General features: G+C 58.0%; 7 protein-coding genes across 7 annotated transcripts; 6 read left to right on the top strand and 1 right to left on the bottom strand.

Annotated features, from left to right (window-relative positions):
- Positions 1–286: 286 nt before the first annotated feature.
- Positions 287–1,985, bottom strand: E0L32_003759 (uncharacterized protein; the record flags this gene model as incomplete). The annotated part of the gene is made up of 4 exons (XM_031138094.1): positions 287–820; positions 882–1,234; positions 1,307–1,622; positions 1,668–1,985. The coding sequence occupies 4 exons, from the start codon at positions 1,983–1,985 to the stop codon at positions 287–289; spliced, it is 1,521 nt and encodes a 506-aa protein (XP_030998176.1).
- A 599-nt stretch (positions 1,986–2,584) lies between these two features.
- On the top strand, positions 2,585–3,193 carry E0L32_003758 (uncharacterized protein; the record flags this gene model as incomplete). Its single annotated transcript, XM_031138093.1, has 3 exons — positions 2,585–2,715; positions 2,834–2,877; positions 2,928–3,193. 3 exons carry the CDS (start codon positions 2,585–2,587, stop codon positions 3,191–3,193), a joined length of 441 nt encoding a protein of 146 aa, XP_030998175.1.
- A 1,536-nt stretch (positions 3,194–4,729) lies between these two features.
- On the top strand, positions 4,730–5,970 carry E0L32_003757 (uncharacterized protein; the record flags this gene model as incomplete). Its single annotated transcript, XM_031138092.1, has 4 exons — positions 4,730–4,789; positions 4,849–5,027; positions 5,236–5,662; positions 5,746–5,970. 4 exons carry the CDS (start codon positions 4,730–4,732, stop codon positions 5,968–5,970), a joined length of 891 nt encoding a protein of 296 aa, XP_030998174.1.
- A 959-nt stretch (positions 5,971–6,929) lies between these two features.
- Positions 6,930–11,127, top strand: E0L32_003756 (uncharacterized protein; the record flags this gene model as incomplete). Its single annotated transcript, XM_031138091.1, has 3 exons — positions 6,930–7,837; positions 8,036–9,452; positions 10,561–11,127. 3 exons carry the CDS (start codon positions 6,930–6,932, stop codon positions 11,125–11,127), a joined length of 2,892 nt encoding a protein of 963 aa, XP_030998173.1.
- Positions 11,128–14,523: 3,396 nt separating this feature from the next.
- E0L32_003755 (uncharacterized protein) lies at positions 14,524–19,486 on the top strand (the record flags this gene model as incomplete). The annotated part of the gene is made up of 2 exons (XM_031138090.1): positions 14,524–14,720; positions 14,911–19,486. 2 exons carry the CDS (start codon positions 14,524–14,526, stop codon positions 19,484–19,486), a joined length of 4,773 nt encoding a protein of 1,590 aa, XP_030998172.1.
- A 738-nt stretch (positions 19,487–20,224) lies between these two features.
- On the top strand, positions 20,225–21,049 carry E0L32_003754 (uncharacterized protein; the record flags this gene model as incomplete). The annotated part of the gene is made up of 1 exon (XM_031138089.1): positions 20,225–21,049. The coding sequence occupies one exon, from the start codon at positions 20,225–20,227 to the stop codon at positions 21,047–21,049; it is 825 nt and encodes a 274-aa protein (XP_030998171.1).
- A 503-nt stretch (positions 21,050–21,552) lies between these two features.
- Positions 21,553–24,692, top strand: E0L32_003753 (uncharacterized protein; the record flags this gene model as incomplete). The annotated part of the gene is made up of 2 exons (XM_031138088.1): positions 21,553–23,461; positions 23,542–24,692. The coding sequence occupies 2 exons, from the start codon at positions 21,553–21,555 to the stop codon at positions 24,690–24,692; spliced, it is 3,060 nt and encodes a 1,019-aa protein (XP_030998170.1).
- Positions 24,693–25,205: the final 513 nt, after the last annotated feature.

The following is a 25,205-nucleotide window of genomic DNA, read 5'->3' as shown; positions in this document are numbered from 1 at the left end:
TATGCGAGAACCCATTCTTCTCAAGTGGAATGGGGGCGCTAATGCATCCTAACCGCTTCCCTGCAGTCGAAATCCGCAGCCAAAAGTCGCAGTCGCAACACGTTGTGTCGTGAGAATCTTCAGGCGAAACCCTATGGACCAACCTACCCTCCAGAGATGTTGGTCCCTTCTCCAGACGCGCAACCGAGCGGCATTCTCGAAAATGGGAGGCCAAGACCGCTCAAACCTCCACAATCGCCTCGTTCACATGTTAATGAACTAGGCCTGACAAGAACAAATGGAGTGCTCAGTCGAGCAGCTCCAAATGGAGGTGCACCACCTCGGCGCCATCCGCTTCCAGCATGGACATCAGTCCCGCACGCATCGATTCCATGATATGATCCATAGGGGTGTACAAGGTCATACCGCGCAGGTCGACTTCCGGAGAGTGGTGGAATCGCACGTCGGACATGGCCTGCAGGGTAGCAGGCGGAGGCACAACGTCAGAGGGCGACGGAGTCTCGTTCTTGAAGCCGCTATAGAGCAAGCCAATTGCCTTATGCTCCCCTTCATCAGGGAAAGCGCGAATAACAGCGCCCGAGTCCCCGTGGGCAGAAAACGCACTAAAGCCAACATCGGGGAGAATGAGGTTGGCGATAACATGGTACTCGACCTCTCCATAAGTGCGCACCAGAGCACAGGTCCCATTACAGAAGCCGATAGTAGTAGCAGAGGCGGCACCAATTTTGAAGACGCGTTCGTCTTCAGATCGGGCCGCTTCAACGTAGTCATGCCGTTTGATGACCCGGGCGAGCTCGTCAAGGACATGAGGAGCCGGACGCTACAAGGATGCGTTGTCAGTTCTGCGAGCTCAATATAAACAGGAAGGTGTTTATACGCACATTCGTGATCGGAATAGAGTCATCGCCAAGACGGCTAGCGTCAACCTCGATTAAGGCCCATTCGAGGTGGGCGATGCGTCCCAGAGTCAGGATGCTCGAAACCGTCAGGCCTGAGGTGCAGAAAACCTTGCCGAAATGAGTTGAAAAGGATTCGGCTTTTCCAAGGAGGGCAGATACGTCGTTGAACTCGGCAACCAGCATAGCTGTACGCTCCGGCGTCGTGGGGCTCTCAATTCGTTGCTGGAGGCGCTGCATGTTGCGCTTTAGTCGCTCGACCCAAGCGGACTGCTTGGTAAGCGCTGGCTGGTGGACGTCCAGGCATACCCGTGAACCATCAATAGCATCATCGCGATCTATAACTCTCGAGGTTAGCAAGCAACCTATGACAGGGCTGAATACGAGCAGTAAAGCAAGGGTCGATTTACCGGGCGAGACAACATGGTGAGCCGAGAGAGCAAGGATTTTCGTCTCTGTCTTGAGGATCCCTTCATTGATCCGAGTGATGTCAAGCTTGAGATAAGCACCCAGGGTTCCATCGGATCCAGAGCCACCAATACTAGCTCCAGCGCAAGAAGCTGACGAAAATGACTCTTCAAAGCTGGGGCCTAGGCCGTACTTGATAGTGGGTTCATGGTTGGTGGTGAGATTGTGAGGAGACATGACACCTTCGGTCAGCTCGACACAGACCGATTGATGGAGCGAGTATGCCCGCAAAACATCCACAACTTTGACAAGAGCGTCCTAAACTTTGTCAAGAGTGGTGGAACCGGGATGAAGAGCGATGACGATCGTGGCGGGATCGGCCTGATCGATGAGGCAGACGTCACGGACTGTGAAAGGGCAGAGCAAAGTGAAGCGGATGTGATCCTCATCGAGGATGCTCTCAAGATCCGTGGCTAAGTTGCCCTCGTTCCAGGCCAGCGCGAGCGGGTGACCCGAATGAATGGGGTGGATGGTAGGCCGGGAGAACCAGAAGTGCGAGAGAGCCGTGGCGATGCTCGGCACGTAGCGTCCAACGAGGATGCCGCCAACCCTCTTGACGAAGATGCTGGCATCCAGAAGGTGGTCGCGGCCACTGCCGGCGTTGAGGTCGTTCTCAGCCATTTGCGCGCCGTTGGTGAGAATTGAACGGGATAGTGGCGCGAGTATCGCAAAAACAAGAGGGGTTGCCTATATAGGTACCTTTTGCACTTGGGTAGTGCTTGGATTATTTAAGGGAGTTGGCAAAGGTTAAATAACCCTTGGTGGCCTGAAACCCTCCCACATCGCGGAGATCATTGGTTGGTTAAACAATAGCTGCTCTTCCCAGCTACCGAGGAATAGCCGAGTAAGGCAATCCTGAGCACAGGTCATTTTTTCATATTCACTTTACATTCACTTCAGTCATTGAATATTATTCACTTTCCTTTGTTCAAGCAGCCTAGGCTATGTTACTGTAAATCTGATTTGTGGGGCTTATGTTATATCAGGTGGTGACAGCTGTGGGCCTACTGGCCGGCCTGTGTCCAGAACAACTCTCCGGTTGTTCTCTGAAGTCTCCTAAGTCAGTTGCCGATCTCAAGCCTGAACAGGTCGATCTGTACCCAGATGAAGCTAGATGCGCTCCTCCAGCGTGCAGGCATTGCTGCACTGGTCATCCATCAGATAAGATAAATTTGCCATGACAATGTTTAATTACCAGTCTTTAACAGAACGATATCTCAATGTATGGCAACTTCTCAATCAAGAACCTGGCCACGTACGTTCGCCCCGCCCTTTTGGCTAGAAAGCATGTTCTATCCGAGAAGCCAGCAGTAGGAGAGAATGTCAAGGACTCAGTCGCACTGATCAAGTGGTATCGGTCCGCGATCGCAGGCCCAACGTGTTCAATCGCCGAGAAATAGCACTTCCTTGAGAGTTATCGCCTGGCTACCCAGGAGCTCAAGGGCATGGCCCGCATTCTTGGATTCCAGGCACGACAGCTTTGGTCTGATACCCAGCACCGTCCATTGGTACCGTAAGTCTCGATATGCGTTGGCCATCCCACCTTTTACATTTGATTTTCAGAGCCTTGGCCAGATACCGAGTGGCGCAACCAACCAACCCATCAAGGTGGTTTCCTCCTTGACGGTGGAGTGCACTACATGGCCGGGCTGCGAGACCTTCTTGCATCGCAGCCAAGAAACGAGATCGCCCGAGTATCAGCTTTCACCATCCAACTGCAGGAGCACCTGCCTCCTGTGGACGCTACCAATGTCGTCATAAGGACAAAGTCTGACATCACGGGCAGCTTTCAGATCTCGGTTAGGACCACACTACGCGAGGACTCGTAGACTTCCGCCAGTAAGAAGGGCTCGGTCAGAGTGGAAGGCTCTTTCAATGAATCCAAAGTCACCGTCTCCTGTGATGATAGGGAGCTCACTCAAACGATCAAGAACGAGAGGACTGGTGTTCCTCCCGAGGTCCACGCGTGAGGATAGGGCCTTGTTCACGGGCAAGCACGGAAAGAGAAGGCACCCGAGACTGCGCTGGCCGACTTAGAGCTGAGCTATGTCAACTGCACAAGTTCCAATCCAAAACACTTGCTGACTTTTACGGCCCGGAATAGTCGAGCTCAGGCTCCGTAGTGGAGGGCAGGACGGCGCTCCTCTGGACTGTCGCCACCAAGTTTTCTAAATCATCATGGGTCGATCGGACGAATATACTGTCCTTGGTACATCACGGAGGCTGAGTACTCGATGAAAAGGCGCCGAAAACGTGAATCTTAGCATCACTGAGACGGGGGCAGATGATCTCTCTCCACCTCTCGAACACTCCACTGTCCCAGACCCTGCCTGCGTGCTACTGATTACTGAACAAACAATATTCGAGAGCATTGCGAGTTACGGACACCGCTTGTTACTAATTCAATGCTTTATTGGGCTTTACGTACACAGGTTGCAATACCATGGTTGACTGAGGAAGTCCGGCTTTGGCCAGAAGGGGACTCCAAGAACGCTGCGTCGATCTCGGCTTGGTCAGCACGCGATAATGCCTTTAAGCTATGGAAAGGCTACACCCCGGCTCATATAAACTCTATTCTGTCCCAATGCGACGCTCGACGGTCGTTCCTCGCAGGAGGCCGAGGGCTAAAGCACCCCACAAATTGCTTGATGCTATGTTTAGCTCACAAGGCTGCTTTGGGTGCGACATCCTCAAGCCTCCCGGTTCTTTCTTTTCGTCCCTTTACCGTAACAATGGTGGAAACAACGTTCCGGTATGACCCCAGAATGGATTTCTCATGTCTCGACCCAGTACCGGATCTCAGTGCTGAGGTTGAGACGGGCTGGACCAGAGCAGCCTGGGTGACATCGCGGCATCTTGGCAATAAAGGTTGCGGAGGATGCGACCGAACTCTTTGCGTTGATAGAGCGATCTAGAGCCGCAGACCCTGATTACAAGCTATGAACGTAAGTGTGCTTGACAGATCCGGGGTCATCAAAGACAGATCGTCATGCTAGACTTTGTGAAGGCGAGACCATACTCTCTTTCGCCTGTGGGGTGACGAGATGAGATGGCCAGGTCAAAAGTCTATTCGGCCGATCCCATTATATCCAGTGGCAAGTTCATTTGCATATATTGGCTTCCAGCCATTCTTGTGCCTCTGGAGTTCTCGCTGCTACTAGAGGAGGGCACTGACAGGACGAGGATCCCTCTCGCATCTGCCAATTGCCTCCTTCGGAGGGATGATCAACGAGAAAATAAGGTTGCATCGAATGACACACTACCTGGTGGAAGAGGTTTGTGAGCTATTATTAGACCAATGAGAAATATCCCAGGTGCTTGGGATGGTGCAAACCATGGGTTGGCAATATGGATAAATTGTGGCAATGATTTCACCTCTTGGTTTTCTACCATTCTCGCGCATTCTTGCCATCGTCCCTAACTTGGTATTTCGCCACCAGTCCGGCCAACATGCAATTGGAGTCGCAATGCCTGACTTTTCCAGTTCGATTCTCATGCAGTGTGGCTTGCTAGGTGGCAAGCCGAACTGGATGGAAGCGGAATGGTTCTCTGGGAAAATGGCTGGGAGGACGAGCCAGCTCTGGATCCTGGGTTCTTCGGCTACTGTAATGGCTCAGTGCAACGCTACTCCCCAGTCTGGGCAAACGAGTCTTCTATCGTCAGGTGCTTCGGCTGGTGCCAGGAGGGAAACGCTTGCGCAGTTCGTGTCTCTTCCTGGACTAAGTTCATCTATAAGAGTGATGCAGGTCCCTCGACCCTTGGGCCTTGACCGTGCAATTTTTTATTAGTTGTGTCCTGAGATATTCTCCGAACTGTCTATCCTAACTGGCATAACGATCAAAACATTCGAGTAAATACCGAACACCCAAAGTTGTATTGACATCCCAACCCTTGCTATTTGGCTTTCCAAGTCAACAATGTCGCTACTCACACACTACCTCCTCCTCGCCGCAGTGGCGCTGACTGGCGTCGCCGCCGACACCGCTGACGCCCCGGCCTCCGCACCGAGAATCACGTCCGTCAAGTACTCGGGTCAAGGCTGCCCGCAGGGATCCGACAGCGTCGCGCGCACCGGAGACTTTGGCAACCTAGGGTTCAAGTTCAGCAAGTTTGCCGCCAACTCGCCCGGCACCTCCAGCACGACCGCCTGCGAGGTCCACGTCCAGGCCTCGGGGGGCTCCTCGGGCTGGCAGGTGAGCCTGGCCGACATCTGGGTCAAGGGCCACGCCGTCCTGCAGCCCGGCGCGTGCGCCAACTACTTCACCACTGCGTTCTGGTCCGACGACCCGACTGACACTGTACGATACTGTGCTCCCTTCTTCCCCCGAGTGAATCAAGAGTCTTTGGAGTCGTCTCCATGCTGACATGATTGCCCTTGCAGGTTACTGTCCGAGGCACGCTGAACAACGATGACGACAAGGTCCTCGACGTCCCGGTGACTATCCACAACTCCGTCCCCACCGGCAAGTCTTCATGGTCTCAGTGCATTGGGGGCGACGGCAACCCGGGCATCCTCAACGTCAACTTCCGCGTTGCCCTGTCCGATGAGAGGAATATCTTCACTGTCGATGCTGAGGATGTCAAGTTCCGGTGGAGGCAGTGCTAGGAGACCGGCAGGCGCCGTACGAGTGGCTGAAAGACCAACGCATTGAATGGCATAGAGGGCGAAGGGGGCATTTCAAAAGCGAAGAGATATCATATCCTATTGCATACACAAATTAGCAACCAACAGAGAAATGTTGTCGTCAAGCACTGTCTTGCTGGATAATGTGTCAGGGTAAGGGGCTGACGGGTGACCAGTAACCTCTCCACGTGTCAGAGGTTGGCCCACTGATAGTTTATGACATTGAAAATATTCGATATGCGAGTGAAAGTTTTTTCTGGGCAATTCCCGTCGGTAAATGTACCTAAATTACTTGGGGCCACTTCAGAGCGTCTGGCTGTTCTGGAGGTAGAAGTCTGGCACTATATTCAGTGTTCAATGGCGTGATGCATCTCAGTCTCCTCGACAAGGAAAGCCAAAACACGCAATGTGGAGAATAGGAGTATTACCAAATGGGATTGAAAAGCTGGCTGCTGGAGGTAGTCAAGCTTTGACTGTTTGCAAAATAGTATCTCCCGGGCAAGCAAAGCCTAACCGCCTTGTATTTGGCGAACAGTCATATGAAAGACTTCTCGCATCAATGAGCCCCGAACAAAGATCAGCTCACCCTGAAATGACTATCTGATTAGTTGGTCATAGCAACAACTGGATAAGCCCCTACTTGGATTTCTTGCAAGATCCACCCCATCAGCCAAATCCATGCCTCCGCAACCCATTAAGAATCAACCACAGCCGGATAGGACAACAACTGCTCATCAAGCATCACTCAAAGTATTCTGTCACATTCTAGCTCTGTCTAGCTCGGGGGGAAATTTGATTGCCTATTGTACTTGGCAATTCTTTCCTACGCCTCGACTGTGTTTTCGGGCGTCATCCTGGCTTGGTTAGCTCTACATCGCCGTTGACAATTGTTCCCGGTCTTCAGACTTCACTACCTCCCTCCTCTCCTCCGATACCTGATGATGAGCGTGCCAAACGCCCAGGAGTTCATCAACCACAAAGAATGCTTTTCCAAGCCTAAAAAGAAGCTCGTGCAAACGCGCATTGTCTTCGACCCCGTTTTTGGCTTCTCCGCTCCAGCGCGGCTGGTGACCAGAAGGCCCGTACCAAATGCCACCAGCATCGCACACACGCCATTCTTCTCGACAGCAGATCCGTCATTGACTTGCCTCTTCCGGCTGCCATTCGAGATTCGGTTGCAGATACTACGCTACCTTCTGTTGTCCGATTACGACTTTGTCCACCAGGTGTGTGTAACGACACAACGACTTGTCTTCTACAAAGACAATCGTCCGTATCACCTTTCATTTTTTGGACAAGAAGTCTCTCCAGAAATCCTCAGATGCTCTCGAGCCTGCGAGGAAGAGGGCGCAAGAATCCTCTACGGAGAGAACCGCTTCAAGGTCGCAGATTGTCGCGCCGTAGGAAAGGGGCAGACTGTGAACTCCTGGCCATTGCCGTTGCGTCATGCACGTCTCATCTCACGGCTCCGTCTCGGAATCTACAGTCAAGAGGACGAAAGCAAAGCCGCACTGACTCGACAGCCCTACCTCTTCCCTCAACTCCGGCACCTCACTCTGCACGTGAGACTTACGTGCCGGCAATTTGAGAATCTATTGGACGTGTACAGCCATGTCTTCAGGCAACTCAAGACATTCGACTTGTGCATCACCATCGATGAAGGGGAGTTTGGAAACCTTGTGGAGGAGATCTGTTATGGTGGTGAGGGGAACATTGTTTGGATGCAGGAGGAGGAGTTTGAAGAGATCATGTGCATATCATACAAGGCAGCGCTGATCAAGCATTCTTGGTTCAACAAGAAGGACATTGAATGGGATGTTGAGAACGTCAGCCACGTGTCCTGGGCTGAGTGGGTGGCCTATGCGATGCTCAGCGACTGATTGCACTGTGTTTAGTTTGTTTTTGCATCACAAAGTACATGTAGGACAGCACAATTGCACTGCACATTTATCAGAGTCGGAGTTCGGAGTGTGTTGAGTTGAGATTACCGTAAAAGTGGACCAACCACACGTGACTCGAATCTTACTTCCTCCGAGCTGACGGACAGGTCTCACCCGACTCCAAGTCTTCGAAACAGCTCACACAACACAGGAAGCCTGAAGTGGTGCGGTAGAAGAAAGATGACGGTTGTCCAGAGCCAAGGCCGGTCTGGCGCGCCTTCAAGTCGCTTGTCGGCCGAGATTGACAGAGCGTCGGATGAGACCTCGCCTCTGCTCGCGAGCCAAGGCGTCCGGCCCGCGACGTCAGCTCTTGCAGACGCCGAGGACGGGATGGAGCCGGTCGGCGCCGAGAAGCCCATCCCGAAGCTCCAGATCTTCCTGCTCTGCTACGCGCGCTTGGTCGAGCCTATGGCCTTCTTCTCCATCTTCCCCTACGTCAACCAGATGGCCCAGAAGAACGGGCACCTCCCCGACGCAGATGTCGGGTTCTACAGCGGGCTCATCGAGTCGCTCTTCTCCCTCACGCAAGCGGTCTTCATGCTCCCCTGGGGCAGGGCAGCGGACCACGTGGGCCGTAAGCCCGTCCTCGTGTTCTCGCTGTTTGGCGTCACCGTCGCTACCGGCATCTTCGGCATGGCCAGGACGATCTGGCAGATGATTCTGTTCCGCTGCGCCGCCGGTGTCTTTGCCGGCACCATCGTCACCATCCGCACCATGCTGGCGGAGCACAGCACGCCCAAGACGCAGGCCAGAGTCTTCAGCTGGTTCGCCTTCTCCGGCAACCTGGGCATGTTCATCGGGCCCTTGCTGGGCGGCGCTCTGGCCGACCCGGCGCAGCAGTATCCCTCGCTGTTTGGAAACGTCAAGTTCTTCCATGACTACCCATATGCCCTCGCCAGCTTCGTGATCGCAATCGTGGGGGCCACCGCGGCTGCGGCCTGCACGCTGTTTGTCACAGAGACCCTGCAGCGGGAGGAGAGCGGCTTCTCGCGCGTCGAACAGGCCGCATCGGGAGCGGTGGCGGCTGGGGGCGGCGAGAAGTCGACCTGGCAGATAGTCAAGTCGCCCGGCGTCGGCATGGTACTGTATGTGTACGGGCACGTCATGCTGCTTGCCTTTGCCTACACGGCGATCGTGCCCCTGTTTTGGTTCACGCCGGTCGCCCTGGGCGGCTACGGCTTCACGTACCTCCAGATCTCCTTGATGATGGGCGTCAACGGCGCCGCGCAGGCCATCTGGCTCCTGCTCATCTTCCCGCCCCTGCAGCACCGGCTCGGGACCAACGGGGTCATGCGCGCGTGCGCGCTGGCCTACCCCTTGATCTTCATCCTCTCGCCCCTGGGCAACGCCATCCTGCGGGTGGGCACCAAGGAGATGGACACGTTCTTCTGGATATTTGCGCCGACGGCGCTGGCAATCTGCTGCGGTGTAAGCATGAGCTTCACGGCCATCCAGCTCGCGCTCAACGACATTACACCGTCGCCGCAGGTCCTCGGGACGCTCAACGCCCTTGCCCTGACCGGGGTGAGTGTGCTGAGGGCCTTCTGCCCTGCCTTGTTCACCAGTTTGTTTGCTCTGGGCGCGAGAACCCAGTGGCTCTGGGGCTATGCGGTCTGGTTGCTGCTGACGCTGTTGGCGTTGGGCTTTGCCGTTGCGGCGAGGTACCTGCCTGATCCCAAGGAGGCGGAGAGGAGAAGGGAGGCAGCTGAAAGTCCGAGCGACGAGTGATGGGATGTGTTTGAGGATTGGCAGGTTTCCAAGCAGCGGTCATCCCTGCTTGCACTCTACACGGCAGCTATCTAGCGGGGAGGTTCATCAAGACCTGCTGATGCCCAGCAGTGTTCTGCTCGAAGCAGCCGGCAGGCTCTGGGTTCCCGACGTACAGTGCCTAGCTCGTCTAGCTCGGTTGGATATGCTGGCCTGATCATATTCAGACGGGCCGGTTTTACAAACAATGATTTCGGGGCGTACACTTGTAGACCATATAGAACATGTAGACAAAGCTGGGTATCTTAATGTGCATCTTATTTCCTTTGATATGTGGTGTATGCGCCATCTACCTAACTACAAGGACGGACGGGTTGCGTCTCGCGTCCACGGGTCCGTCTGGTGAAGCTGGTGGGGCACTCAGGTTGGGCCGTAGTGGATGTTTTCGGGCTGTCTAGTGGCACGCTATGCACCTGAAAACAGGAGTGGAGGGCGGCCCGGCGGGGGGATTCAGCACTGTCATTGGGCACCCAGGCCGCTGTGATTCTAGAACCAAGAAATGCGTCGCATCTGCCCTCCTTGCATCACCAGGGACTTTAGCAGCTCGGCATTCTCCTGGGCAGCTGACATCATCGCCATCATGAGACGCCCAGTCAGGCACCTCTCCCACCCTCCCAATCAAGGCAGGATATCTTGCCAGGCATGCGCCCTTTTCTTTCTACGTTGTTGATCCACTGCAACTTTCATCTCTCTCTTCATTTCGGCAAAGACGACTCTTCCTGCCCTGGACGTCTTATCGCACGCTAGCAACTGAGCTTTTGCCAGCTTGCCAAGTCTTCTTGTTTGCTCGTTCGAATCAACAACCCGCAGTATCTGCTCAGACCACATTCAAACAGTAAGCAAGAGAACCCACCGACAGTCCTAGTATGCTTTGATCCGGCCAACTAATCCGCCGTCTCCATTTCAAGTGCCCTCAAGACACGAATACCGCGATGCCAAGAAGGTCATCTACCTCGAGCCGCCCACCAACGGCTCCAAGACGGTGCGGACACGAGTGACCAGGGTGATCCCGCCCCCGCGGCTCCCCTCTCCGCCTCCACCTCCTCCGCCGGAGATCATCGAGGTGCCGCCGCCGCCGCCGCCGATCATGCTCCCGCCGCCCCCTCCGCCGGAGCCGGACATCATCGACGTGATCGCCGTGGACGTGGCGCCGCGCCGCAAGAGGTCCAAGAGCCGCAAGAGCAGGTCGCACAGCCGGGAGACGCGGGAGCGGGACCGCGAGGTGATCATCGAGCGCGAGAAGATCGTGCCCGTGCCCGTGCCCGTCCGCACGCAGCCGGAGTTCGAGACCTTCCGGTACGTCGACGCCCCGCGCCGGTGGAGCCCGCCGGCCCTCCCGGCCCCGCCCCCGAGGAGGGAGAGCCCCGACATTGAGCGGCAGCGGATCATCATCGAGGACCACCGGCGTTCGAGGGGCTACGAGTACCGCTAGCGAGCTCCTTACTTCTTGTCGCCGCCCGGATCTTTTTCTTTCTCTTGCCTACTTACTTTCGAGGTTAATTTATCCTTTGCGGTGGAGGATGCTCTGCACGAGTTTGCTTGGTTGCTCTCTGCTCGAGCTTCGACGTGGATCTCCTTGTTTCTCCTTGTGTGTTTCTTATGCGATGCGGCTTGTTTGGGTTCACGGTTATAAACGACGGTTCATGACGTTATGAGCACACTTACTTTTCTTGTCCTTCTTCTGGGTATCGCACCTCTGTGTACACGGGAGCCGGCATAACTACTAGACACGCGGTCCGAGCACGACTGTGCATCCGTGTGTTTGTTTTCGTCTGAATTCGTAGGGCGGCAAGACTTGGTGACATTACACCAAGGGAACGTGCGCTTGAAGGTCGTGTCAGCGAGATGAAACGCCGTTGAGACGGCAAAGGGCTCGTCCCATTTCGGCAAGTCGTCAGGCCAGCTGCACCTCGGCGTTTCAAAAGAAACATCCCGCCATAAATATAGAAAGCTTCCCGAATGCAATTTGCCCCCCCCTCCGAGATGAGATTCGCAAGCTGTCTACGTAGCATGCGCCCGTCCAGCGTAGCACTCCGTCCGTCTAGCATTTTTTTCGGATGATGCTTTCTCCTGCATTCCAACCTGGAGAGGTGGCGCGCCTAATAAGCTTTGGAGGTTGGAGACACATCCACATCCGGTGCCTCTTAAGTCCGGGGGGTTAGTTAAAGGTACGAAGTAGGCATCATGATATATGAGATAATTTAGATTCGGATCAACAATGTTGTGGCGGTCTACCCATGAGCAAGCGTGCGAACACGGCTATTTCAAGGGTTTTTGACTACAAGTAGGTACGAAAGTACCTGTCTCTGCCTTGGAATCGATGTCAGGTGTTGTAAGAGTGCCCTTGAGTGGTCAACATTCTTGTGATTACACATCCTTAATCAAACTCGACCAGGGTTTGATGGGGGCGTTCACTCACCCACACCGCTCATCAATGCTTATCGATCGTTGGCGAGATTGATCGGCGGTTTCGTCCCCCCGAGGAGGAACAATCGGCTCCAAGGTTTGGAACGAGCGGGATTTCAACATGAAAACACTACCTGATGGAGATGCCATTTGTTCGCTATCTTTGTCAACACCTGGCGTAGCGTATGTTCCAGCGAGAGTCGGCGGGCCTGGTCCGTTCAGGGTCCAGCTTTCACTGCGAACTTCGTAAGTCTGAGCTAGACAGGCACTAAGAGACGCCTCTGGGTCCAAGATTCGAGGCTCTAGCGAGTTGCAGTTGGTAGCCAAGACGTGCCAAGTACAGTGCCGTGAGTACTTGTACAATTACTCCGTACTTGGCCTGTCGAACGAACGCGGGGGGCCCGTGACGGGTGCAGTGCGGGGAGACGCAGGGTCTCTGCTGACAGGAGAAGAAGAAGAACAGACAGAGAGACACGCACAGACAAGACACAGGCAGGCACACAAAGTCATTGTACCAGACGAGCATTGTACAGGGGCAGTTCCACAATGTAAATGCGATATGGTTACCCAGACAGGCGCTGGGCATGAGCGAACCCCCGTACGTTTCCCCCTCGCCGGGCTCTGGCGCCAAATTCATATGCATGTGAAACAGGACAGTGATAGCGGCCGTTGCATGTGGGACGCTGGTTGGGATGCTGGTACCCATGCCCTGTGCAAGTACGAAGGTCCAAGTATCTTGTCGCAAACGGTGATCCATCCCATAGTTTGATCCATTCCTACAGTAGAGTTCAGGCGTGTTCTAGGCCTGCCCCCTGCCTGCCGCTCCAAGACACGGCCGCATTCCTCTGTCTTGTTGGGGCCGCAGGGCTGGAGGCATGTATGTACCTATGCATGCTCTGGCTGTTCCGGCTGTACGTTGGCTTGGTTGGGTAGCTACCTGCGCGTTGATTCCTCGAGGACTTTCAGGTCCAATCCACCTGGAGGCAGAACTCGTCGCGATGGCAGCCAGCCCGTGTTTGTGCACGGCTGAAAGGTACATAACATGGCAAGATGGCACGTGGATGGTTTATGCTTCCTGGCTTGCGTGCATGCAAGATACAAGGTTATTAGGGGGGCTGGCCCCATAACTAGACTCTGTACGTACTTGTATTTGATATGCAGAATCTGGATACAAGTACGAAGTACTCGCCCGCTTGCTTCGTGCCGGGATTGGACAGGGGCAGTGGCAGGAAAACAAGCCCATGAATGCCGGCGACAGGTTTCACAAGCCGTGCGACGAATGGATGGATGGACGGATGGGATCCCTGCAGGAGGGCCAGCACTCGGGACTGGACAGGAACTCGACTAGCAGTGCAGTAGCTACCTACCCAAGCTCCCTTCGGTAATGTAAAAGGGAGGGACTGCAGGGCAGTTCAGTACCTAACAAGGAGCACGCACCCGACTTGCGGCGCTCGCTTCTCCCGCTAGTTATCGCCTGCCGGTGCGGCCGCTTGCTGGTGCTGGTGCTGGTGCAGGTGTGTGGTGTGTGGAGAATGAGATGCAGCAACTTTACCTCCAGTAAGGTAGGAAATATGCAAGTACTCGAGCTAGGTAGTTACTGGAGCCCGAAATTTGAGATTCGCTAGGGCGGGCAACCTTGGCAGCCCGCCCACACCCACACCCACACGCATGGACACATGCACCCACGCCAGACAGAAACCCACATCCTCCTTCTGCGCCTAACTCGAGAGGGATTGATGAGGCAATGGCCCTGGTCCCTGATTGAATGAATCAGGAAGGCGGCTCCCCTTCTGCCCCCTTTCGAACCTGGCTCGCCTGGCACGCCTGGCACGCCTGGCGCTTTCTCTCCACCACCGCCGCCGGGTCTTGCCTTGCCTTGCACTCTATTTTTCCGGCTGCCAGTTGAGCCCACCAGCATCCCATCCATCCATCCATCCAGAGCGAGACCGACACACACGTCCGGAGCACGCGCCCTCACCTCACTCTCTCACGACAAGACACACGCACGCACGCACGCACACCCGATCCAGTCCGGACGCCTGATCTGATCTGATGGGTCCTGTCGCGCCTCTCTCTGTGCGGCTGCATTCCCCCCGGACCTGAACTTCACCTCCTCGCTAGTCGGGTAGTCCTGCTGCATCCGCACCCGGCCTTCCCACCCAAGCTTGCGTCCTCCTGGCCCGGACGCCCCTACCGCTGCTCCCGAGTGCCTCACCACTTATGCGACGTGAATCAGGGTCACCCAGGCTGCCCGGATCTCTGCGAGCTGTCCTGCGTTGAACAAAAAATCCCTTGGCCCTCCCGTCGCCGCCGACCGAGCGCGCCTGGGCACACCACCACCACCCTCTTCTTCCTCCTCGTCCTCCCCCACCCTCCCTCTAAGATCATCTCTCCCCCCAGACGAGGGCAGGTATAGGGGACCATGTCGCAGACCGCCGCCCCGAGTAATGATGGCCTATCCGAGTTCCATTTCAACCCCTCATCTTCGTCGAATTCCTTTACACAAGACAGCCCTACCATCGGCCGGACACAGGCACAGCATCCGCCTGCATACTCGACGCCTTCGGCCACACGAAAGAGCAGTGGCCATCACACCCCGTTGACCGGGTCCAGCCAGCGGTGAGTGGCTTTCGTGACATTCCACACCTTCTATCAGTCTACTCGTTTCGTACATATGGGCTCCTCGGTCCACCAGGGGCCTCCCCTGTCTCTTGACAACCCCCAAACACCTCGTTCGCCGCGACTCGTCGTGCTGCCATCTCTAAACTTGACACCCAACGCTGACTGACTGCCCTTGGGACTATCACAGATCGCAGCGTAGGCCGACACCAAGCCCTCTCCATACTACCACTGCTGTGTCTCCCTCCTCGAGCAACGGGAGTCCTTCCTCGGCGTCCAACTCTTCGCCGGCGCAGAACTCCCCAGCCAGCATCCCCCAGATCGTGACTACGAGCCACGAGGAGCGCAAGCTCGCTGCCACACAGTCATCTCAGCTCGAGACCACATACTACGATAGCGACTCTTCGGCGCCGTCTACGCCGGTCGAGAAGAACACAAGGTTGGTTCTCTCCCCCTCTCACCGTGATTACTGTCAGTGGAGCATCCTGCCTAACCTCTCCTGCTGCAGTGCGGCCTACCCTTCTCGACTCCCGAATGACAGCTCCAGGAGCGTCTCCGATCCCGTGGTGACCTCCAGGCCTCTAGGGGCATCGACCCTCGCCTCGTCCCAAAAGAATATGCCGGGACCTGCGGCCTCGCGGGTCGAGGGCTCTGGCCCGATGCGCAACTCATCGATCGATTCTGCCATCTCGGCACTGTCATCCAGTTCACATTCGCACAAGAACTCACAGGATGGCCAGTCCCAGAAGCCCGTGGATGTGGCAAGCCTGATCAAGGCAGCTGGCAGTGCCGAGGCCGTCATCCAGTACCTCCTGAAGGAGAAGCAATCACAATCCCAACAGAATGCCCAACTATGGCGGCTAGTTGACAAGCAACGAGCTATGATTCTGGGGCTCAACAAAGATCTGGAGAGGGCCTTGAAAGACAAGGAAAAATATCGCAAGAAGCTCAAGGAATTCGTTGCTGCGCAGGATGTACCGCCCCTGCCCGCGCCTGTAGTGGCACCCGCTGCCGCGGCAGCTCGCCCGGCAGGTGAGCCAGCCGCGCCGCGAGAGCAGGTCCTGGAAGTGCCAATCTCCCCCATTATCGGGTCCGATGGGCAGAAGCATTCGCCCATCGACATGGCCCTGGCGCCCTATCCCATCACTCCGCCCGCCGACCAGATGGCCGGCCCGGCATCGGCCGTCGGTCAGATGCTTGACCCCTCCCACGCCATGCCTAAGCCTCAGGAACATGCTCTCGACCAGTACGATCATGAGGCGCAGGATCGCGAGGCCGAGGCAGCCCGCAAGGCTGCAGACGCGTCCAAGGATCTGCCCCTGAGCATCACGCTCCCCTCATCGCGAAGCCTGCCAGGAAATCCGCCCCAGATGCCCCCGCCGAGCCTACCTCCGGCGCCTTCTCACCAAGCCGCCGCCCCAAGTCCTACAACCAGCATCAACGAAGGGCTGGCGCAATTTCCACCACCACCTGCTCCCCCACCGCGGAAACCGCCACCTGCACCCTTGCAGCTCAGGACCGAGGCCCGCAGCCCGACTATTCCGCCGGATGAGGGCGTCGAGAGCGAGAGCGACTATGATGACCTCTTGGAGGTCGAGGAGATTACCATGACAGAAAAGCGCGGCCGGCGACGCACCCGCGAGGAGGACGATCGCATGCGCGAGGTCTTGGCTATGGAAGAGGCCGAGGCCCGCAGCCTCTCCAAGAAGAGTAAGAAGAGCGCCAGCGCCAAGGGGACGCCCAAATCGGCCGTTCCTGCGCCGGAGCCAGCAGAAACAGACCCAAGCGTCCGGCTCGCACCCCCGCCAGTGCTGCAGCGCAGCAATATACCCGCCTCGCTGGCGTCGGTACTTAGCGGCGGCGACCTCGGCTACGGGGGCCTGTCGTTGCTGAGCCCCGGTCTTCCCGCCAGCCCTCGGCCGCCGGGCCTGCCCTCTTCGCCCATGCAGTCGCCGCCGCTCTCTCCGAGAGGTGTCGGGGGCATCCCGCCCGCGCCGCTGTCCCCTCGACCCCCGCGTCAGCCGATCCCCCTTCCACCCAACACGCCTCTGCAAACTCCTTCCCCGGCCAACGCCGCTGAGCCTCCTATACTCACGTCCCCGAAACCGCTCAACATTGTCAAAAAGGTCATCGAGGTCGGTGATGCGCCAAGTCTGTCCGATGGCGGTAGCAGCCGCGATAGTCCAATCGGGCGAACCAAGGTGTACAAGGGCCTCGTCACGGAGGAGTACCCAGATCTGCTCCTGCCACCCAATGCCCTCCCGTCCATCGACATCAAGGTGGCTTCCTCGCGCATGAAGCCTTCGCGCGCGAGTCTCCTCTCCTTCACACAGCTAGAGGAGGACCCGGTGTTTACGCTGGCCATCTTTTCACGTGCTGACGGTGGCGAGCTCTGGCGCGTTGAGAAAGACTCGGCGTCGCTGGCTAAGCTCGATCAGAGGCTGAAGCAGTGCCCTGCCTTCACGGCCAAGACCCCTGACCGGTCCCTCTTCAGCGGTCACGCGCCCGCCAAGCTCGACGCCCGCAGGCTGGCTCTCGACTATTACCTCGACGAGCTGCTCAACACGCCACTCGACCAGGCCACCGCGCTCGAGCTGTGCCGCTACCTGTCCCACAACACCCTGCCGCCCTACGCGGATGAGACCGGTGGTTCTGCGGAACAGGCATCTAGCTCTAGCGAGCCGAGCACGACCAGTGTCGGTCCCGGCGGTCGGCCTTTCAAGAACGGCTACCTAACCAAGCGCGGCAAGAATTTTGGAGGCTGGAAAGCCCGCTTCTTTGTTCTCGATGGGCCCCAGCTCAAATACTACGAGACGCCTGGTGGTGCACACCTTGGCACCATCAAATTGCAGAATGCCCAGATTGGCAAGCAGGCACAGGCACAGCAGAACGACAACTCGTCACCAGCGCGAGGCGCCGGCACTGACGACTCGGACAACCAATACAGGCACGCCTTTTTGATCTTGGAGCCCAAGAAGAAGGACCCGTCGGCAATGACGAAGCACGTCCTGTGCGCCGAGAGCGATCGTGAGCGGGATCAATGGGTTGACACGCTGCTTCGGTGGATCGACTACCGCGACCCTGACGATGAGGACGCTGCACGCAAGGACCACGACCGTCAGGGCTCCGCTGCTTCTGAGCGTGCCCCTGCAAGCAGCAAAAAGAAGCATTCTTCAAGCAAAAAGCCACAGCAGCAACAACAACAGCAGCAGCAGCAGGCTACCTCCTCTGACACGCTCATCAGCGTCAGCTACGACGCCGCACAACAGGGCGACGCGCCTCAGGGCGTCCCGACGCGCCAGCAGCGGGGTGGACAGGCGCCTCACGATGACGATCAGGGCCGCAACATGGCGCCACAACCATCGTACGCCATCTCGGCGCCCCGCGACCCACAGGTCATCCCGGACTCGGCCTCGTGGGGCTCCAGGGTGGGCGGCCTGGCGGCTCCCAGCACCGATGAGAAGAAGGTCAGGAAGCGCAGTTTCTTTGGCTTCGGTCCCAAGGCCCGCTCCTCCAGCGATGGGCAGGATTCGCTTTTTGGTGACTCGAATGGCGGACTCTCCAGCACGCCGCCTCAGGGCGGTGTCGTCGTCGGCGGCCCCGTGCGCCAGGTGTTTGGCGCACCGCTGGCCGAGGCAGTGCGCTACAACTCACCCGTCGACGTCAGCGTGCCGCTACCGGCTGTCGTGTACCGCTGCATTCAATACCTCGACGCTAAGAACGCCATCTCGGAGGAGGGCATCTTCCGTCTGAGCGGCTCCAACGTGGTCATCAAGCAGCTGCGCGAGCGCTTTAACAATAACAGTGACATCGACCTCTTGGCCGACGAGACGTATTACGACATTCACGCTGTTGCGTCACTGCTGAAGCTGTACCTGCGTGAGCTGCCGACCACAATCTTGACGAGGGACCTGCACATGGAGTTCCTTTCGGTCACCGAGATGACGGGCCAACGGGAGAAGCTCGCGGCACTCAACGAGCTCGCCCAGCGGCTGCCGCTTCCCAACGCGACGCTCCTCAAGTACCTCATCTCCTTCTTGATCAAGATCATCAACAACTCGGACAAGAACAAGATGACGGTCCGCAACGTGGGCATTGTCTTCTCGCCCACGCTGAACATCCCGGCCCCGGTCTTTGCGATGTTCCTGCAGAACTACGAAGCTATCTTCGGCATCGAGCCCGAGCAGTACGAGCTACCGTCGCCGACCTCGGACAAGGACTCGTACGGCCGCCCGTCAGTTGACCCGCTGCCCCGGCCCCCGACGTCACAGGCGAGCGAGTCTCCGCACCGGCAACGCCTGATGGACGCGGTCAAGAGCGGCCAGCGCAGCAGCCCGACGCCCCCGCCAGCGCTCGTCGCCGGTGTATCGCACTACAACCAGCCGCGCCCGGCACAACAGACGCCGCCGCCGCAGCGGCAGCTCAGCTACGAGCCGCAGTATCTCGCGCAGCAGAACGCGGCCGGGTCGCACATCTCGCTGCGGCCGGCCTATGAGAGCGGCTTTGTTGTACCGCCGGGCTACGACCCCACGCAGGCGCCGCCCCAACACGTGCAGCAGCCGCTGGTGGGGATGGTGGCCCCGCGGGCGAACCCGGGGTACGACAGGCCCATCTACGAGGGCGGCGGCGGCGGGGGTTACGACAACGCGTACGCTCCCTCCGCCAAGGCGAGCCGCCGCGAGAGCGGCCTGTTTATGGGCAATGGCGTCGGCGGGCTGAGTCAGCAGGGGTCGAGGAGCCGGCTGCGAGAGGAGAGTCACTATTAGACTTGCTAAACCGGTGATGAATGAGGCTGTAGCCTTGTAGAACGATCGAGGTTAAAGAACGAAACGAAACTGAAGGAGTTGCTAATGAAGAAATACCCTCGAAAAATTTGTACATAAGCTTTTCACTTTACCCTCACGACATGAAAAACCTTCGGCTGGACCACCAAGTCTGGGTAGGCTTGGGTGTACATTACAGACAGCAGATGATGGAGGGGAGGCACAAGGCTTTGTTTGCAGCGTTACGGTGCGACTTGCATGATCTGACAGGATATACCCAATTATGTACGTAATACCAGACGAATGCGGGAGGCTGCCGGTGGCTTTTCTTGTTTTTTTCTTTCTAGGTTCTTTTTCTTTTTCTTTGGCTTCTTGGATGATGCTCTGTCTCTGTTTCTTGGGGGAGAGCGAAGGATTCGATCGGTTTTATTTTGGATACCTTGGTCAATAGTTTGTCAGAGAGTGCGTGGAGTGAGGCCTCAGGCAATCAGTGCATAGACCGGTCACACAAGATGTGTGTGACTTGGAAACTTCAGCCCCGTAATGAATCGAAGCTGTCAGCTTCTTTCTTGCAAGATAACCTATACACTCGCTCCGTCACTTTGGTGTTGTAAAGCCGAGAATCATCACAGGCAGGAAGCATGGTCCTGAGATGTTACGAAACAAACGACGTGACATACGAGTTCTCCGACAGAACCTTCACAAAGACATCGCGACTCCCCTTCAATAGTCCCTACCCGGATGGAACCCCATTCATATGGTTTAGGCCGTGGTGAGGCACTTCCAAACTACCTAGGTATGTTCTTCACATTTGCTGACCAGGCGGGCGCTATACTCGTGTGTAGGAATCATGAGAGAATCACCAACGAAGCCAAGGCTTTGGAGCTAGTGTCTGAAGCAACGACTATCCCCGTGCCAAAGCTGCTCGAACATGGGATACATGCTGATGGCCGTCGATATTTGGTCACGGAGCTCGTCGAGGGCGTTTCGCTGAACGCATTCCCAAGGCCTTGCTCCAAGCCAAGAAATGAACAGCATACGACAGATCAGTCCCTGCCATGTCAGGCGTGTTCGGACCAGGCTTACTCGAATGCTGCCGAATTTATCGAGCGCACGGTTTTGCCTCAACTTGCGGACTTGAAAGCTCGTTCCCGAGGCATCGACGGGTTCGTCATGCCGCCCTCCTGGCTCAGCCCCGTCGAAGTCCCGTGGAAGGGCAAGACGTCTTGGAAGACCCTTCCGCTGCAGCAGCCCGACTACGTTTTCCAGCACGGTGACATGGCGGCTCACAACCTCATCATGGACCCCTGCACGCTTCAACCCAAGGCCCTGATTGATTGGGAGTTCGCTGGCTATTTCCCAGCCGGGATGGAGAGATGGGTCGGCTCACTGGACCCGGAGGCCTATCTCAGGCGTCGCAACGGTCGGGCCCATGTGATAGCAGAGTTTCTCGCCGAGGAGTTCTTGGAGTGCTGTGACAAGTGGCACGATCGAGACGAGTTGGATGAGTTGGTTCGCGCTGGAGACCTTCCGAACCCAGACGAGCTGAAGGACGCTCGTATTTAAGATGACCATAGGCTTGATGGTAATTAGTACCTGGGAGTGCAAAAGTCTCCATTCATTTACTCTGTCGGAGCCGCGGACTTGAAACAACAATATCGAATGAATGCAAATTCGACGAATGTTTGTAAATAAAGATCGCCTCCGATCATCATTACCCTTCTCTTCTGGGGAGAGACATGGCTCGAGCACAGGCTTGGAGATGCGTGCTCCGCCGCACTGAGCCGGAAGGACACGGGACCACGGAGGGAAAACTTACCGGTGGTGCAAGCCGCCACCAAGAATGCCAGCTGCTGGCGACTGGCAGCACCTGTGTGGTCCGGGAGAAGCCGATTAGTCAAACATCTCGAGTGCGTCAAATTCGAGACGAGAAGCCTCAATGTCGGCATATCGGTCCCTGCCACCTCCGCGATCAACCCTCAACACCGAATCGCCATCGTTGCTTGCGAGCCACCCCCCCGACGCCCGACGTCAACCACCCGGCCGACCGGCCACCCTACCCACGCAGGATGGACTCGTCGTCGCTCGACCCGAGACTGAGGACCGCGAGCGACAGCAGCTACCGCGCCCCCAACAGCAATCTCAACAACATCCACGGCGCAGACAACAGCGCTGCTGGCCGCAGTTTTGCGGCGCCAAGCCAAGCTTCCGCCGAGCCACACTCGGCCACGACGGCGGCGGCGTCGTCCTCCGCCGTGCCAAGCCGTAACATCACGAGCACAACAACCCGCTCCCCGCAATCCCTCAGCACGCCGACCGGGCCCCCTTCCCACCCTTCCGTCTCCGTAGCCGACACTCCCGCCACGAACCCTTCGCCGCGGTCTGGCGCCGCTCCCAACCACGACGATGACGATGACGACGAGGACGAGGACGACAACGAGGAGGAGGAGGACCGCAGCCACGACCACGGCGTGCACGACTCGCCCAGCCAGGCAGCCGTGAGCGCGCTGCTGCCCGCCGGCGCCGGCGACCCCAAGAAGCCGCGCGCGTGCGAGGCCTGCCGCGGCCTCAAGGTCCGCTGCGACCCGGACCCGGCCAACCCGGACGGGCCGTGCAAGCGCTGCGCCAAGGCGGGCCGCAGCTGCGTCGTCACGCAGCCCACGCGCAAGCGGCAGAAGAAGACGGACAGCCGCGTCGCCGAGCTGGAGAAGAAGATCGACGCCCTGACGCAGAGCCTGCAGGCCTCGAGGGGCGCCGCGGCCGCGACGGTGGGAGGAGCAGGAGGAGGCGGAGGAGGGGTGGGCGGGGGCTTGTCGTCGTCGTTGTCGTTGGGCGGCGGGGGCCTGCGCGGCGCGTCGGCCGGCGACGACGGCCACGATGCTGCTGGCAGGCTGATGCCGGCCCGGACGTGGTCCACGCCGCCGTCGCGCGAGCACGCGCCGCCGCCCCCGCCGCTGCCGCAGTCGACCAAGACACATCGGAGGGCGTCCCCGTACGGCTCGATCTCCGACCGGTCGGCGACTTTCCCGCCGCCCCCGCCGCCACCCATGGTCATGGCCGGACAGAAGAGGAAGCACGTCGAGAGCCGGGACAGCCAGGGCCCCGAGGACGTCAAGGACGTGCCGCCGTCTGTGACATCTGGAGTCGGCAGCCTCGGCCACGAGTACACAGACATTGTCGATCGGGGCATCATCTCGATGGAAAAGGCCGTCGAGCTCTTCTACCGGTATACGGAAAAGATGTCACCCCACCTGCCGGCCGTCATATTCCCTGAGGGCACGACCGCGGCCGAGATCAGGAAGAGCAAGCCGACCTTATTCCACGCCATCATGGCCGCCGCGTCCTCGGAGCTGCCCAACGTCCAGCGCGCCATCGTCAAGGAGCTGCAGCAGATATTCGCCGACAAGATCGTCGTCGCCGGCGAGAAGAGCCTCGAGCTGGTCCAGGCCCTGCAGGTCGCCGTCATCTGGTACTGGCCGCCCGAGCACTTTGAGGAGCTCAAGTTCTACCAGTTCGTCCACATGGCCGCCATCATGTCCATCGACATCGGGCTCGGCCGGAAGAAGTCCGGGCGCCACCCGCGGCACGTCCCCTACGCCTGGCGCGACCACCCCTTCAAGAAGCACCCGCCGCCGGACCCGTGCAGCATCGAGGCCAGGCGGGCCTGGCTGGCGTGCTACTACCTGACGACCAACACCTCCATGGCCCTGCATCGGCCCAACCTCCTGCGCTGGTCCCCGTTTATGGCCGAGTCGCTCGAGGTGCTCAAGACCTCGCCCGAGGCGGTGCCCTCGGACAAGTACCTGGCCCACCTCGTCTGGTCGCACAAGCTGTCGGAGGACATTGGCTACGAGTTCCAGATGGACGACCCGTCGGCGGTCATCAGCCTCGCGGACCGCCGGACGCAGTACGCCCTCAAGGGCTTTGAGCACGAGCTGGAGAAGTTCTGGTCCTCCCTCAGCAAACAAGACATACAACGTAAGGCCTATCCCCAATCTATCTTCCTCAAAACAAGCCCGATTGGAAGCTAACTTTCACCCTCCCACCCCCTTTTCTAGCCTCGCTACGACTCGGCATCCACGTCGTCAGCCTCTACATGCACGAGATCGTGATGCAGGCCGAGGACGACCCGCGCGGCGAGGAGCTGCCCAGGCCGCCGTACTCGAGCGAGTCGATGCAGGGCTACATCTGCATCGGCGCGCTGACGCCGGCGCACATCAACGCGCTGTCCGAGTGCCTGACGGCCATCCACGGCGTCTTCGACACCTTCTTGTCGCTCGACGTCGCCGTCGTCCGCTGCATGCCCGTCTTCAACTTTGTGCGCATCGCCTACGCCACCGTCGTCCTCATCAAGATGTACTTTGCCGTCACCGCCCCGGACTCGGAGCTCGGCTCCATCATCAGCAGGGAGGACATGGACGTCGAGCGCCACCTCGAGCGCCTGCTCGACAAGTTCCGCGCCACGGCCGCCGAGGACAGGTCCCGCCCCGCGGCCAAGTTCCTCGTCGTGCTGGTCATGATCCGCTCCTGGTTCCAGAAGCAAGGGGGCGCCGCCGCCGCCGTCGAGGGACGTCCGGTGGGGGCGTCCTCCGCGGCACACCAAAAGGACGGAGCGACGGCGTCGACGACGACGACGATGATTGGAGCCCCGCCGCATCTCCAGCAACAGCAGCAGCAGCAGCAACGGGGCAGCTTCCCGTCGTCGGCAAACACGCCCCTCCATCTCCTCTCCGAGATCGCCACCAACGACGGCGCGGCCGCTACCGCAACGCCAAGCGGCAACAGCCTCGCCGCCGCCGCCAACGCCACCTCGATGGCCGCCCCCCTGCCCCCCTGGCTCAGCAACATCCAGACGCCCCAGCCCTTCACCTACGACGGCACCAGCAACACGGCGGCGGCCCTGTCGGCGCGCGGGGACCAGCCGCGGGGCAGCGGCGGGGCAGGCACGGCAGCAGCAGCAGCAGCAGCGGGGGGAGCAGGGGGCAGCTTCGGCAGCCTCGCGCAGCAGCAGCAGCAGATGAACATGCCCTGGCTCGGGCTGGGCACCGACTTCGACTACAGCAACCTCGGCGACGGGTTCGCGCAGGCCATGGACATGACGCTGGCCGAGATGAACGACAGCGGCTTCAACCTGCAGGAGGACGGCATCCGGCTCGTCATGAACGAGCCCTGGTTCTCGGGCGGCATGTTCTTCAACGGGCCCTCTTGAAGAGAGAGATATCACAAACAGAAGGCGGGTGAGATTACGGACACAGGGGGGGTACAATCACGGGAATGTCCCTTCGCAAGGCGTTTTATTTGGGTGTTAAAGGTCGGGTTTAGATGGACAGTGGGCACGCGGCGCGGGCACATACATTGCATAATAACTAGAAGCGGATTTGAGCGGATTTGGTTTCTTGATTTTTCATCCTTTCTTCTGTATCTAGCGTTACATCTCCCTCGAAGGGGGCAAATCCATGCAGCCATTTACCATAAAAATAGACTCAGCGCTATGTGATATCAATCATCGCGACCCATGCAACCTTTGTTGGCGCGAATGTCGACCCCAGCGGCCTGCTGATCTTCAGCGGCCAAGCTGATGTGGCGACTACGGCCTCAATCATCAAGTCAATCTGTGTTTCGTACTCATTCCTCGTCCCAGTTGATTCTCAGCTTCGGGTGGAGATCGTCCAAGATGGCCCTGGAAGACCAGTTGTTGTGTAGGGAATTCGAGCAATTCCCC

This window comes from Thyridium curvatum, assembly GCF_004353045.1.
Source record: "Thyridium curvatum strain D216 chromosome Unknown NODE_17_length_530222_cov_84.051745, whole genome shotgun sequence".
Taxonomy (NCBI): domain Eukaryota; kingdom Fungi; phylum Ascomycota; class Sordariomycetes; order Thyridiales; family Thyridiaceae; genus Thyridium; species Thyridium curvatum.
This window is presented reverse-complemented; position numbering and strand designations above follow the sequence as displayed.